This window comes from Antechinus flavipes, chromosome 2 (genome assembly GCF_016432865.1).
Source record: "Antechinus flavipes isolate AdamAnt ecotype Samford, QLD, Australia chromosome 2, AdamAnt_v2, whole genome shotgun sequence".
In the NCBI taxonomy this organism is placed as follows: Eukaryota; Metazoa; Chordata; class Mammalia; order Dasyuromorphia; family Dasyuridae; genus Antechinus; species Antechinus flavipes.
In genome coordinates, this window is record NC_067399.1 from 16,329,470 (window position 1) to 16,343,592 (window position 14,123).

Here is a 14,123-nt window from a genome sequence, read left to right on the forward strand (position 1 = left end):
ACATCCCAATTGGTGAAGTTTCTCTTACTAATCCGTACGAGAATTAGCTAAAAGAATTGGAAATGTTTAGCCCTGAAAAGAGGGATGATATTTGAAGGGCTCCTTGTCAAAAGATGAACCATACTAATTGTTGTCCACAGAGGAAGACTTAGATGTCATGGGAAGAAGGGGAGTAGAGGCCAATTTAGGTTTGGATACCAGAGAAACTTCCTCACAATTAGAGCTTGTCTAAAATTGGAAAGACCTGATTGACAGGAGACAGGTTTGCCCACATTGAAGATCTTCAAGGGAATCAAGTGAATAATCAACCACTTATCAAGGACAGTGATTTTCCCATCTTTGTTTTCATCGATGATATTTATATCTCCTCTGTAACCATATCTCAAAATGTGGCGTTTGAGCCCCAAGAGTGCTGGAGCCATTGTCTTTAATGGTGACAGGAGTTTGTTTCTTCCACTTTTTTTGGTTGTTAGGCAAGGGACAAAAATATCCATTGCACTATGGGATGACCTCCATTGTTGAATGCATAATTTTTTTGTGGACAAATGGCACTCATAGTTCCTAATTCTAACTTCTATGGCTAAACTGATCGATACTAATCTCTCTTCCACAATGACAGAGCTTCAAACTTGAAAACACGTTGAGTGCTGTGATTTAAGAACCATAATCTCACACACACACACACACACACACACACACACACACACACATATCCCTCCTTCAATCTGTCAGAAATTCAATGTCAGCCATCTTATTTGGATTTCTAAGAAAACTTGCTGAGATTAGGTGTATTAGTTAGTCACATCTTTGTATGAATTAGTTTGGAAAAAGTTTTGGCTTTCAACTCAGAGAAACTAACACATTCATAATCCAAGTGGCTCTTTGAATCTTATTGCAATATATATCATCATTTCACTCTGGGAACCCCAGTTTGTTTATCTATAAAATGGGACAAATATCCTCTGAGGTCACATCCAGGCCTAAATCTATGATCTATGCCTTTTCTAAAACATATCTGTGAAATGCTGATAAAGCAAAAATTTTGCTACAGTCAAGAGAGGTTAGAAGGATAGAGAGAATATTAACATCTAGGATATTGTTGGGTAGAAGGAATGAGAGAATCAAATGAAAGACTTTCAGAGGCAGAGAGATCAGAAGAAAGTAAGGGGGCAAGTAAAAGGATTGAGAAAAGAAATAATGATGGACTTAAAGAAAGGAGATCCCCAAATTTTGCACCTCAAGCATATGATCTGAAATATTTCCATGTCTTTTATTATTCCACTCATTTTTGCTTTCTGACACTTAACCTCAACTAATGATCAATTCAAGAAGGTAACCACTTGATAGGATTATGATCAATATCAGACAGCTTCATAACCACTCCTTAGCATTTGGTCTCAGAGTTCAGAAATCTGTATTTTTTTCTCTACTAAAAATTTCTCAAAAAGGAAAAATTTGTCCCCATTCTAATTCCTTGAGAAGAGAGACTCCCAGCCAAGGTAGTTTTGATGTGCCCAGCTCTCCCTGACAGTCATTAGACACACTCTCAAGCTTTTGCAAAATATAGGCAATCTTGTTAGTGATACTGCTTTTTAGTGTAACTGGTTGAGCCAGAGGGAGAAACGTTGGGTTTCTGTTCTGTGTCAACATTCTCTCTGCAGTTAGTCAGACACGGTGGCCTTTGGCCCTTCCCTTGGTTTGGTTTGGTTTGGTTATGGTGTAACTCACGGTCCATCCCACCTTGTTCCTTCTCCACTCATCCACCTTGTCCTTTGATTGATTCACCGGGAAAGGAGTATTAGAGAGATGCTTTTGTATTCACTTGAGAGGCATTGATGCATCATTTGAAGGGATAATGTGAGAAGGGAGGCAGCTCAAGTTTTCAGACTGACTTCTCTGGCTTCCTTTAAGTCCCTACTAAAAGTTCATCTTTTATAGGAAGCTCCTTCTAACTCCTCCTAATTCTATTAAATTTGCTCTTTTAATATATATTTATTGTATTATGCATTATGTTACATAAATATTATTATACTATATTTATTATATTATAATATATTATTGTGATATTATATTTAATATTTCTTATATATCCTGTATATGGGCTTATGAACATATTTGTTAACTTTTTATTTGTTAGATTTCAAGCTACTTGAAGGCAGGAACTGTCTTAGAACAGTATACTTAGAACTTAAGAATACTTAGAACAGTATCAAGCACTTAGTAATGAGTTGCTTAATGGTTGGTTTTTGCCTTTCTTAAAGAGGACCAAAATGACATCATTTTACTTAATAAATGTGTTTTAACCCATTTCCCAAAATGATAAGATGCTGTAAACTAGGTTTACACTCCCTCATTGCCTATCCTTAGGTATCCATTTAAGTCCACTAGACGGTGGAACCTATGAGTCAACATTTATAGGATTTATGGTTGGAAGAGACAACAGTAATCAACCCTTCCTAGCTCATATTAGAGAGGAGGAAAGTGAACCAAATCACTTAGTAACCCTTAGAGCTAGAAAATTACTTAGCATTTTGCATAACCTTTAGAGATAATTACAAGGAAAATTAAAATCTTACAAAGACTATTATGTTAAGTATAATTTATTATATTATACATATTATTATTACAAAGAGATCTGTTACTAATCTAAGAGATGAAGAAACTAAAGTTCCAAGAGCTTCTTCTGTTGTACCACTAGTCGTATTGAAGATAAAATTCAAATACAGGTTCCAGGTCTAGTTCTTGATACCATGTGGCCATTGGGGGAAGGACATCGTCCACCAAAGGCGATGCTGATGCCGTAAGGCTCAGGAGTAGGTGAAAGAGAAAGCCATTCCTGGAGGAATTCCCAGAAGAACTAATATCTGGGCTGGATCCTGAAGGATGATTATTGGTTGATTCATTGATTTGAATAGATTGAGTGGGGAGAATATTCCATATTGTTAGTCAAGAAGCATTTGTTAAGAATCTAGTGTGTTCCAGGTATGGTGCTAAGATTTAGGGATAAAAAAGCCCAAACCCCTTCATACCCTCGAGGAGCTCACAGTCTAAGAGGAGGGAGGACAGCAATCAAATAAATATGTATGGACAAGCAATGTGCCAAAAAAGAAAAATCATTAACAGAGGAGAAAGCCTAGAACTAATAGAGATTTCAAATGGCTTCCTGTAGATGGTGGATTGTAGCTAGAACTTGAGAGAATTTAGGAAAGGCAGAAGGCAGAGAAGAGGAGTGAGAACACTCCAGGCATGGGAGACAGCCAGAGCAAATGCTCTGAGCCCAGAGGTAGAATGTCTTCTTCCTAGAACAGCCAGGAGTTTAACCATTGGACTGAAGAATACGTGGTTGTTAGGTGTAAACTGACTGCAATGGTGGGAGAAGGCAGGGTCACAAAAGGCCCTGAATACCAAACAGAGGGATTTTATATTTGATCCTGGATGTAATTGGGAGTTTGCTGAGTATTAGGAGTAAAGCAAAGGCCCAGATGTAAAAATAAACATGGTGGGTTCGAGAGGTGAGGAGACCAACCTGGCCAGGGTCAAGGTTAAATCTGAAGGCCTCTTGATTGGGTTTGGTACAAATATATAGCAAACCATTTACAAACTTTATAACATCCCTCCATCTCTATGCCCTTAGCAGCATGCTTTCCAAACAGTTCTCACCTGCTTTTTGCGACAATCTTGTGAGATTGCACATATGATTCCCATTTTACAGATGAGGAAATTGAGACTCAAAGAAATTGAATGATTTTTCCAAAATTACATACATCATTTTTAAAAAACCCTCAAATTTCTGTTTTACAAACTCACAATAGCCCAGTGAAAAAGGTAATGCAAATATTATCCTCATCCTACAATTGAAGAGATTGACAAACATACCCAGAATCCCACAGCCTGCTAATGACAGTGATACGTTTTACAATTATATTTCTATTTTTTTTTGCCCTAAAATCTATATTTCTGCCTCAGTACTCTATTTTGTAACCCTGTGCATATCACCTTATTCTGCTATGCTCCAACCCGGCCAATTAATGTATGTGAATGTATTTTGTGTTTTATTCTAGGGTCTTTCTTTCCTGAATCTAAGCCCTCGGATACTGTTTTTAAAATAGCCTTTTGGCTCGGATACTTAAACAGCTGCATCAACCCCATCATCTATCCCTGTTCCAGTCAAGAGTTTAAAAAGGCGTTTCAGAATGTCCTGAGAATCCAGTGTCTCCGAAGAAGGCAATCCACAAAACATGTCATTGGCTATACCCTCAACCCACCCAGCCACGCCATAGAACAGCACAAGGATTTGGTGCGTATCCCAGTGGGATCAGGGGAGACCTTCTATAAGATCTCCAAGTCAGAGGGGGTCTGCGAGTGGAAATTTTTCTCTTCCACCTCCAGTGGGCCCCCTAAGAAAGCCGTGTCCCATGACCAATCCTCCTGCACCTCGGCCCGGGTGAGAAGCAAAAGCTTTCTGAGGGTCTGCTGCTGCGTGGGGGCCTCAGGCTCGGCCGTCCAAGAGAACCGCCAACTGCCCACCATTAAGATCCACACCATCTCCCTCAGTGAGAATGGGGAGGAGGTCTAATGGGCTGGAACAGTCCCCAGGGAGGAGGAATGGGTCATTTGACATTCCATCTCCCATTCATCAAGCCTGGATGGTTCTTCTTCCTGGAGTTAAGGCAATGGCCTTCCTTGTAGGGTGGGGTGGGGAGGAAAGAGAGAGAGAGAGAGATGAGAGATCATCTCGCAGTCCGGTGACTTAGAACGATGGCAATCGTTTCCCTGCTGGGAACCCTTTCTCTCTGAGCCTTCCTTTTTGTCTATGGTCGTTCCAACGAAATATATCATGGGAAACAAAATTTCCTCCACAATCCAAAAGACTATAAATATATGATTATGATTTCATCGGGAATATTTTCAGCGCACACTCTAAGTTTGGAGTTATTTCTTGATGGCGCGAGGATATTTTTTTTTCCAGGCTGAATCTACTGATGGCCTCAGTCACTATTTTAGTGAATAAGAACAGGAGAGGGAAAGGGAGAAGATTCAAAATGGAGCTCAATATCCCTAAGCGTATTTCCCTTCTCCTCGAGGGAAAGTGCTTCCACCTGACCACTGTGGACCCTTCCTGAATCTCTACTGTGGGAAATATGAGAGTGAAGTTTACTTTTCTCTGGATTCTTGCTTTGATGCCAGCCCTCAATTCCCAGAGACTAGCATGAGATGACATTCATTGAGTTTTTGAATGGGAAAAAGGGAAATTCTTTTGAGGGGTGGGGAGTGGGAATGGGGTGCTGAAAGTGCCAATAAGATGACTGAAATCTTTTACTGGTAAAGTTCAATAATTCACCATATGTTTAGTAATTGCCTTTTATGTGCTGGATGTTGGACATACAAGAAAAAAAAAAAAGAATACAGTCCCTGCTCTTAAGGAGCTCACAGTCTAGTAAAGAGGTAGATTATGCACACAGATGATTAAGGTCCAAGGTAAAGGGTTATAGGGTTAATGGAGAGATAAAGACAAAGTGCTGGATGAAGGAGAGTCACATTTAATCAAAAGATTTGATTTCATTCAACAGGCATGTATTAAGCACCTAATATGTCCCAGGCACTTTGCTAGACCCTAATGGAGTGGAAAACAAAAGTGAAATAGCCCCTACCCTCAAGAAATTTACCTTCTATTAAAGCTCAGATTTGGGTTTAATTTAATTTTTAAAAAATGTATTAGGTACCTTCTATCCTCAAGGTGCAGTATTAGACTCTAGGAACACAAAGATGAAAACAAAATAGTTCCTGTCATCAGGAAGCTTACAGTCTACCAGACAATTAGGATGAGAATTTGGCTACTACTCTGCCTCCTGTTACCACTTTGAAAGTCAGCCTGGCAGAGTAGCTGGAATCCTGCTTCAGGCATTTATGAACTATGTGACCCCGTGCCTCAGTTTCTTTACCTGTAAAATGAAAGAAAAGCACTTGCTTCACAAGGTTTTTGTGTGACCCAACAGATATTATAAAGTGCTTTGCAAATCTTGAAAGCACTGTCTGAAAGTTACTTGTGATGTTTACATACTTTTTATTTATTATATCCCCCAGTAGAATATAAATTCTTTAAAAGGGAGAATAATTTCATTTAGGTTTTGTGTCTCCAGCACCTATTACAGCACCTGTCCTCCCTGTCCCCTAGGGATAATGGAGGAACTAGACCTGATTTTGTTGGTATATGGAACTCCCAGTGTGGAAGTTCCCTCTATCAACGTAGGTCAGCACCTGCATGGCCATATAGGCAGTAAGCATTAGGACAAGACCTGCAATTCAGGTCTTGCTGACTGCAGCCCTACCACAGAGTCATACAGCCAATCAGAGGCAGGACTTTCACCCAGGTTTGCCTGATCTTGAGCCTGGCTCTCCATCTCTCCATCAATATCTGTTGGATTTGAATTGATTCATCTTAACTATAAAACCAGTTAAGTCATTTTGAGGAGCTGATAAAAAAAAAAAAAGTCATTTGCAGCACACTAAAGGGAAGGGAAAAGAGCAAACGAGAACTCATTGCACCTGATGGTTGAGACTGCCAAATAACTCCACAGCCTCTTCAGTTTGGCTGGGGCAGGAAGACCCTTCTCCATAAATCACCCACTATTTCAGGAACTCATTTCTGAGCAAATGGAGGGCTGTTCATCCTCCCAGGCACATCAGGATTTCAGTATCCATTGCATGCTGTTGCATGATGCTCCAGGCACTGAGTATCCCACACACCTGTGTTGTGTGGGCAGGAGTCAGCTCCGATTCAAATGTGTCTTTTCTTGCCAGATCAGTAGGGTCACGGCTTACCATATGGCCTCTGGGCCATTTCCATGGGTCCTTTCTTTTCTTTGTTTAACACCTTTCTTTTAATGTTTTCAAAGTGTTTAGCGAGCAGAGACATAACTAGGAATTTTGCACCCAGGGCAAATAGCAGGAGATGATTATAGTATACATAGTCGGGGGGTAGAGAACGCAAGTGTTCATCTTGGATTGCTCCTTGTTACTTCCCATCTTTACTTACTGTTCTTGCTAACTAGCTATTGAACTCCACGGTACCTTGTCTTGAAGGATTGCAAATGCTTTCAAGCATTCTCCGAGGTGTCAAACACTTGGTCCTCCTCTCAACACTCACCAGTACAGATCTAATTAAAATGGAATCAGGAAATATTCAACAAAATAAATAAAAACACAATAGAACAGAGCTAATGTTAATATGTGGTTTTCTAAGTCAATACAGGCCACAAGGACTTGGTAGCCCCATTTTTATTTTTGTCACTGATCAAAATTATGGGTCCCTGGGACATAAATCTTGATTACTTCCCCTAGTTAAGGTACAAAGTTTATCTAGCCTGGGAACCAGGACAAGCTACACTTTCATTTCCTTTCTTGCAACTCTGGCAAGGATACTGTAGTCTGAGATCATCATCTTGCATGTTGCAATGAAAACCTGTCTAATGGAGATTAATCAAGAGATTTTGTGGGAATTATTTGCACAATTGGGAAGAGTTGGGAGATATTGTTCCATTTCTTTACTGAAAGTGACCACCAGCTTCTCCAGTGAAAGAGCTTTCCTTGCATATGTTTTCACTTCTTTTGGTATAATTCCACCTTGCATGGTTTGCATGGTAGCTGGACATCATGAATCATAGCTTCCCTTATGGGCAAATCCCTTTCTCTCTCTTCTAACAAAAAAAGACCTCACTCAAGGATTTTGAGCTCAAGATCTCTTAGTCAATGATACTCTGGTTTATAACTTTCACTGATTTGATAATGGTTACAAAAGATGATGGGGATCCCTGTCATGTCTGGCAAATCTTCCTAAATAGGAAGAATTTAGGGGTCAAAAATTAAAGGGTTTAGAATGATTCCACAGGGGAAAATAAGCTGGATTTGGTGCAGAAGATTTGGTTTCAAAGTCCAATTGTTCCACTTATGATCTATGGGATCTTGGACAAGTAACTTAATCCCTCCTTACTTCAGTTTCCTTATCTGTAAAAAGATGAGGTTGGACTCAAATCCCTTCCACTTCTAACTTAATGGTCCTATGAACTTTTCTGTCTGTCATCCTTACTTAGTCTTAATGAATTTATCTGAATTGAATGGGACTGTTTTCTTCTAAGTTGAAATGTCTAGACAAGACCCCTCATTCACCCACAGAAAATGAGACTATCAGCCTCTTGAAAAGAATAGCAGCATGTGGTTCCCCTGAAAAAGACCATAGGTTTTGAGAGAAGATCTCTAAGCACCTTGAAGTCAAATTATCTATAATCTCAATTTATGGGGTTATATAAATGCTAATTATTATTATCAAGGGTAATAATTAGCATTTATATCATGCTTGAAGATTTGCAAAGCCCTGTACGTATTATCTCATTCAATCCTCACAACAATCCTGTGCTATGGATACTTTCATTATGCTCATTTTAGAAATCAGGAAACTGAAGCTAAGGGAGGTTAAATAACTTTTCCAAGTCTCGCACAATCAGTGACTGGAACAGAATTCACATCAAGGTCATTCTGTTTCCAAAATCCTCCTGTACTAACCACCTAAAACAGAAGCAAAAACAAAACAAAACTAGCTAACAAAAAATGAGATGGAAACTTATTTTTCTAGCAAAATTCACTAACCAGAAAATTATCCAATCACTTGCATCAACCATAATGACTATTACAAGGTCAAATATCCCTAAATACCTTAAACTCCAGCCTCATTCTCATTCTCTGGAACCAAGAATTATACTTTGACATTTTTCCATAGCACAAATTGGTCATAAAATTATATGCAATTGTCGATTTAAATTTTTGACAATATCGTCTGAAGTTTAGCCTGTTGGGTGGGGGTGGAGGGGGAGATTGGCGATTTCAGTTGGCTTTTTAACCAAGCGACCAAATCAATCTCTATGACTCAGAGCACACAACGCTGTCTGAAATCATTATATTTTGGCACCAAGCCTTGGCGTTTTCTGTTTTAGGCAAATGACAGTCATGGTTAGACCCTTTTCCTGTCTCATGTTTACTGCCTCTATTTTTAGTCTAGAGAATTTACCCAGAATGATTGGGATTGAAAAGACTTCTTGAATATATTCAAGTAGGAGGTTTAAAGTGACTCTCTAACCCTAGAAGTCATCACAACTAATGGGAAAGGCTAAACTCACAGGACTAGGGATTATGTGGGTATGTAAAATGCCAGTCTCAAACTGGACAAAGACCTGTGTTGCTTTGGTGATAAAGAGACATGAAGAACCTCAGAAAATGGTTATTTGGCTGACTATCAACACTTCAGCATCCATCAGAACCTTTTACACATTTTCTCATATCTAGACTATTCCTACCAAAAGACCGCATTTGGCGTATGTGACTATCCACTTAAAACATTAAGACACCAAAACCATGCCTTTGGGTGAGCTAGGTCCCAGCTCACCCAAATGAAATGAAATAATAGTCCCTGTTATGACTTTTTCAGGGTCTCAAATTGTTCCCCCAAATCTTTTTCTCTTTATCCTTATAATTAACTTCTATACAACCTTGTCACTTATAGCATCCAGATTCTATTCTAAGACATTACAGATGGGAAGAGAATTGGTTGAGTAAGGGGAAAAAAAATACAAGATTTCTTGTCTCTGATCTTATTCCATGTTTCCAAGAGTTGATGGAATGGGATAAGATTTGGCCCTGTCTAGGAGGACAAATTCAGTTCAATTCAAATCAATTCAACAAATATTTACTGGGTAACTAATATGAACTAGGCAGTATTAGTCTCTGAGGATGCAAAGATAAGTCAAAACTCCCTACCTTTAAAGAGTTTAGATTTTACTGGGAGAGAATTTAGGAGTCATTCAAGATTACCATCAATAATGAAATTGTTGAAAGTTATAACTACTCATTATACCTTAAGTCCTCACACAACCCTAAGGTTAGGCCTTTTTTATTGAGCCTACGAGGGCAAAAGTAGAGCAATGGATAGAGGTTACCAATAGGCAGGTTTTGGCTTGAAAATCTGCTAAATAGTCACTCTCCAAAAATGAAATGGGCAGTTTTGGAGTTGGTGGGATGTTCCTAAATGGGTAATGCTAGTCATAAATCTTACTAAGAATTCTTGCTCGGGGCATCTAGATAGCGGGTAGAGCGCTGGCTCTGAAGACAGGAGGATCTGAGTTCAAATCCAATACTTAATATTTTCCAGCTCTGGGCAAGTCACTTAACCCCATTTGCCTCAAGCAAAAACAAATAAACAAACAAATAAACAAAAAAGAAATTCTTGCTCAAGTATAAGCTGGATCAGATGATCTTGGAAGTCTTTTCCAAGTATGAGATTCTACTTCTTTTAACTTGCTTAATTAACTTCTTTTCCTAAATAATGGTAAATTAATTGAGGTCATTTCAGGTGTGAGTAATAAGCACTAGATCAAGACGAACATCATACATTTACTTTGACCTGCTGGTCTTGGGAACAAAGGTTCTTCATCTGAGCATGGGAATATGGCACCAGCTGTTTGTTTGAGTTAGCGATTTATTTTTTTTCTCAGTGTCTAATCACAGTTACTCTTAATCAAAATTCTTCAAGCTTTCTTCAGTTGCTTCTGGGCCTAGTTCTGCTCAAATTCATTGCTCTTTGGGAAGATGATGCTCTCTTGCCTATGAAGACCATACTTAATTAGGTGTTTTTGAAGGGAGTCTCGTTGATGGCAATTTAATGTGCTCTGATAAGCAAAACGCACCTTTGGAAGTCCACTAGAGCAACTAAGGAACAGGTGCGGAGGAGACCTCGGTGCTCACTTATTGTAATCTCTTTTCATACCACTAGGACTTTTAACTCTGAAAACACCTTCAAACAGCTCCAGCCGGAGCCATTGAGGACACTCTATGCATCTGTTCCTTGCCCACAAACTTGGTCATGGAGCAAGGCTGATCTCAGCCTGTTTTGACTCCCATCTTCATAAACAATGCTGGCCATGAGCCCTGTGGCCCTCCAGAGCCTCTGCAAGATGGGTGAGTGGAGATCACAGTTTGCAATTTTGCTGATGGGGGTGGAAGAGCCAGTGGCCACTGAGGCACATGGTAACTGAGTTAAGCTTCCTACAGAGAATGCGCAAGCTGTCTGCAGATGCTCAGCTCACCTCTCTCCTCTTCATGTTCCCAGGAGCTCACTTGGTAAGGGATGGCAATCACATAAAAAAATCTTGTCTACACTACACAAGGAAGCTGTCCCACAATGTTCTCTGCTCCTGAAGCATGGATAACTGGTACTGGTGATACCAAAGTTGCTATTAGACAAAGTGGCCAGCAAAAATGGCTTTTTGTTTTCCTCACACTCATTTCTGAAATTTGTTCAAAGTTGGGTAGCTGAATAATGTTTTCACTGCCTTTTAGATCCAGGACAGGTGATGAGACGAATGAGAAAAACAACTCTCTTATTATAGCACGATCAGGCATTCTATTGCTCACCTTGTGTAGTGTTGTGTGTTAAAAAAAAAAAAAAATGAGGGGAATCATCACTAAGATAGACAAAGAATCATAATCAAAAAAAAAATCCAGGATTAAAAATACACCATATCTGGGAGATGAAAGAATGATAGATTCATAAATTTAGAGCCCAGTGGTCATCAAGTCTAATGTCATCATTTAAAGTTAAGGAAACAAAGGCCCTCAAAGATGAAGGGCCTTTACCATGTATATGGCTCAAGTATGACCCAAAGCCATAAATGTAGTAAGAGTCAGAACCAGGATTTGAACCTAGACACCATGGAAGAGAGCAAAGAGACAGCATACCAGGATTCCCCCCTCAGCTCATCCACTTACTCTCTGGGTGGCTTTGGACAAACTCCTGAAGCTGAATTTCCTCAACTGTAAGATAAGGACATTGCACTTGCGGACCACTAAGATATCTTCTAACTCTAAATCTATGGCCCTATTATCCTAAGGTGCTGGAATATTAATGAGCCATTAAAATTATACAAGTCCATTGCAACATAACAGAATGGTACAATTGAATACAATAGAATACAATAAAGAGACAAGGCAAATTTGAATCTGTGAAAGTAGAAGAAAAGGCAGAAAACCCCGATGCCCTGAGCTCATTATTTTAAGACATTAGCCATTATTTTCATGGCTTTCCCTAATTAATAGGAATACAGATCTAGGATTATGAGAAACTTTAGAGTCAGGCCAACCAGTTCACAGAAACACAGCACATCAGAGCTTAGAGGGACCTCAGATTTGGTACAATATGACCTCTTCATTTAAGGTAGGACAGAACTCTGGCCAAGAGAGAAGTTCCTGTTCCTCCAATTAGGGACTGGGCCCAGAAGTTTGAAGGGTCTGTTACAATTTGTAGGCCAGTCTTCTTCTTCTTTGACTGCAAGACAACCTATTTTCTCCACAGAGATCCCTAGTTCCCCCCTTCATCCCCATCATAATGCATGTCAGACTGATTTATCAACTAATGTCTACTATTCAAAGCTTGGACACTGAGCCCACTTCTTTATAATCTCACGGAATCTTCTTCTGTTTTGCCCTGTCCTCTCTTTTGCCCTATTTACTCTTCTTTACTTCCATGAAAAGAGCTGATTCCTCTGATAAATCACCTTCTTCACCATTTTTATTCAAAGAATTTTATTAAGTTCCTATTATATGCAAAGTTCTGTGAAAAATACTTGGGACAGCAAGGCAAAAAAATTGTTTAAATACCCCTAAAATGCAAAAATTTGAATGTCGTTTCCTCATTAGGATGTGAGCTCCTTGAGAGCAAGAAGCTTTCTGTTTTGGCCTTTCTTTATCGGTGCCCGGCCCAGAGTAAGTGCTTACTAAATGCGTGTTAATTGTCTGAAGCTCTCCTGCTTTCAAGAAGCTCACAGTCTACTGAGACATGGAAGTGGTGAGGCAAAATATGTACAGATAAGGAAACGTAAAGCATTTGAGGGGGGAAAAGGATGTCAAAAGGAATTGTTCTAGGAAGGTTTCAGGGAGAGCCAAGATGAGCCTGGGACTGAGATCATTCTTAAAGGAAGACATGTTCTAGCCAAAGGGAATCCACAGAAGCAGTTCAAAGAATAGCCAGAAGTCCAATTTTACTAGAACATGAAGGGAAGAAGTGGAAGATAAGCATCAGAACACAGGATGAAGACTTACTATATAGTAGGTTTGGGATGTCGAGCTACAGAATTCATATTTAATGCCAGAAGCAAAGGAGAGTCAGAGAAAGCTTTTGAGCCAGAGAGTGAGATAGAATATGTATATTAGGAAAGTTGTTTTAGAAATCATGCAAAGAATAAGGGGGTGGAGACACTATAGAAAGAAGGGCAGGTTATTAGTCCAGGAAAAGATGGTGAAGGTCGTACTAGGGTGGTGACGTCAGGAGCAGAGAGGGAAAAACTGGAGATGCAGTATAAGGAGGACTCTGTGACTGGTCAGGCAGAGGCAGGAGCAGTAATTCTGAGAGATCAGAGAAAACCAAAATATTTAGTTCAAAATGTCTAATTCAAAATGTATAGTTTGACAAATGTATTCATTTAAGTCCCAGAACTTTAATAGCCATCAGATCCAGTCCATGTATTAAAAAGAGTGTTAAAGAGATTATACCTGACAGATAATCATTCAGTTCTTGCCCTGAGACTTCCAGGAAGGGAGAACATACTCCACATGCATACACACTTATACACACACAGACACACACACACACACACACACACACACACACACATACTCACCACACACCAAGGTAACTTTTAGAAATCTCTTCTTTTCCTCGGATCAAGTTAAATGCTTTTTCTCCCTAGTTTCTCCTCCCTGCTCCTATTTCTATCCTCTGGGACCAAGCAGAATAATCTAATCTAATCATTCTGATACATATAAATCTTAACCTGTTTGAAGACAGTTGTCAAATCTTCTCATTGTAAATATCCTCAGTTCCTTCAAGTGACACTCCTATGACTTGGTCTCTGGATTCTTCATTGTCTGGCTTTCCTTCCTCTGGAGACTCTCTTAGCTAATCAGAGTCAAATCAACACAAACTCACAGAGCTCAGTCTCATGGTATATATCTCTCAAGACCTCAATTCTAGCCTTGGGTTTCTCCATTTGATTTTTAAAGCATAAAGTCATAGAACAACT

The 14,123-nt window shown here is 39.4% G+C and overlaps 1 protein-coding gene across 2 annotated transcripts in view; it reads left to right on the forward strand.

The window, feature by feature from the left end:
• ADRA1A (adrenoceptor alpha 1A) overlaps positions 1–13,699 on the forward strand; it is a 122,212-nt gene extending 108,513 nt beyond the window's left edge. Inside the window, exons 3-4 of one of the 2 annotated variants that reach the window (XM_051974152.1) lie at positions 4,062–4,297; positions 10,820–13,699. In XM_051974152.1, coding sequence (XP_051830112.1) covers positions 4,062–4,297; positions 10,820–10,828 — 245 coding nt within the window. In that variant the 3' untranslated portion in view covers positions 10,829–13,699. Of the gene's footprint in view, positions 1–4,061; positions 5,405–10,819 lie in introns of those variants that run through there. The other variant, XM_051974151.1, reaches the window with a different exon arrangement.
• Positions 13,700–14,123: the final 424 nt, after the last annotated feature.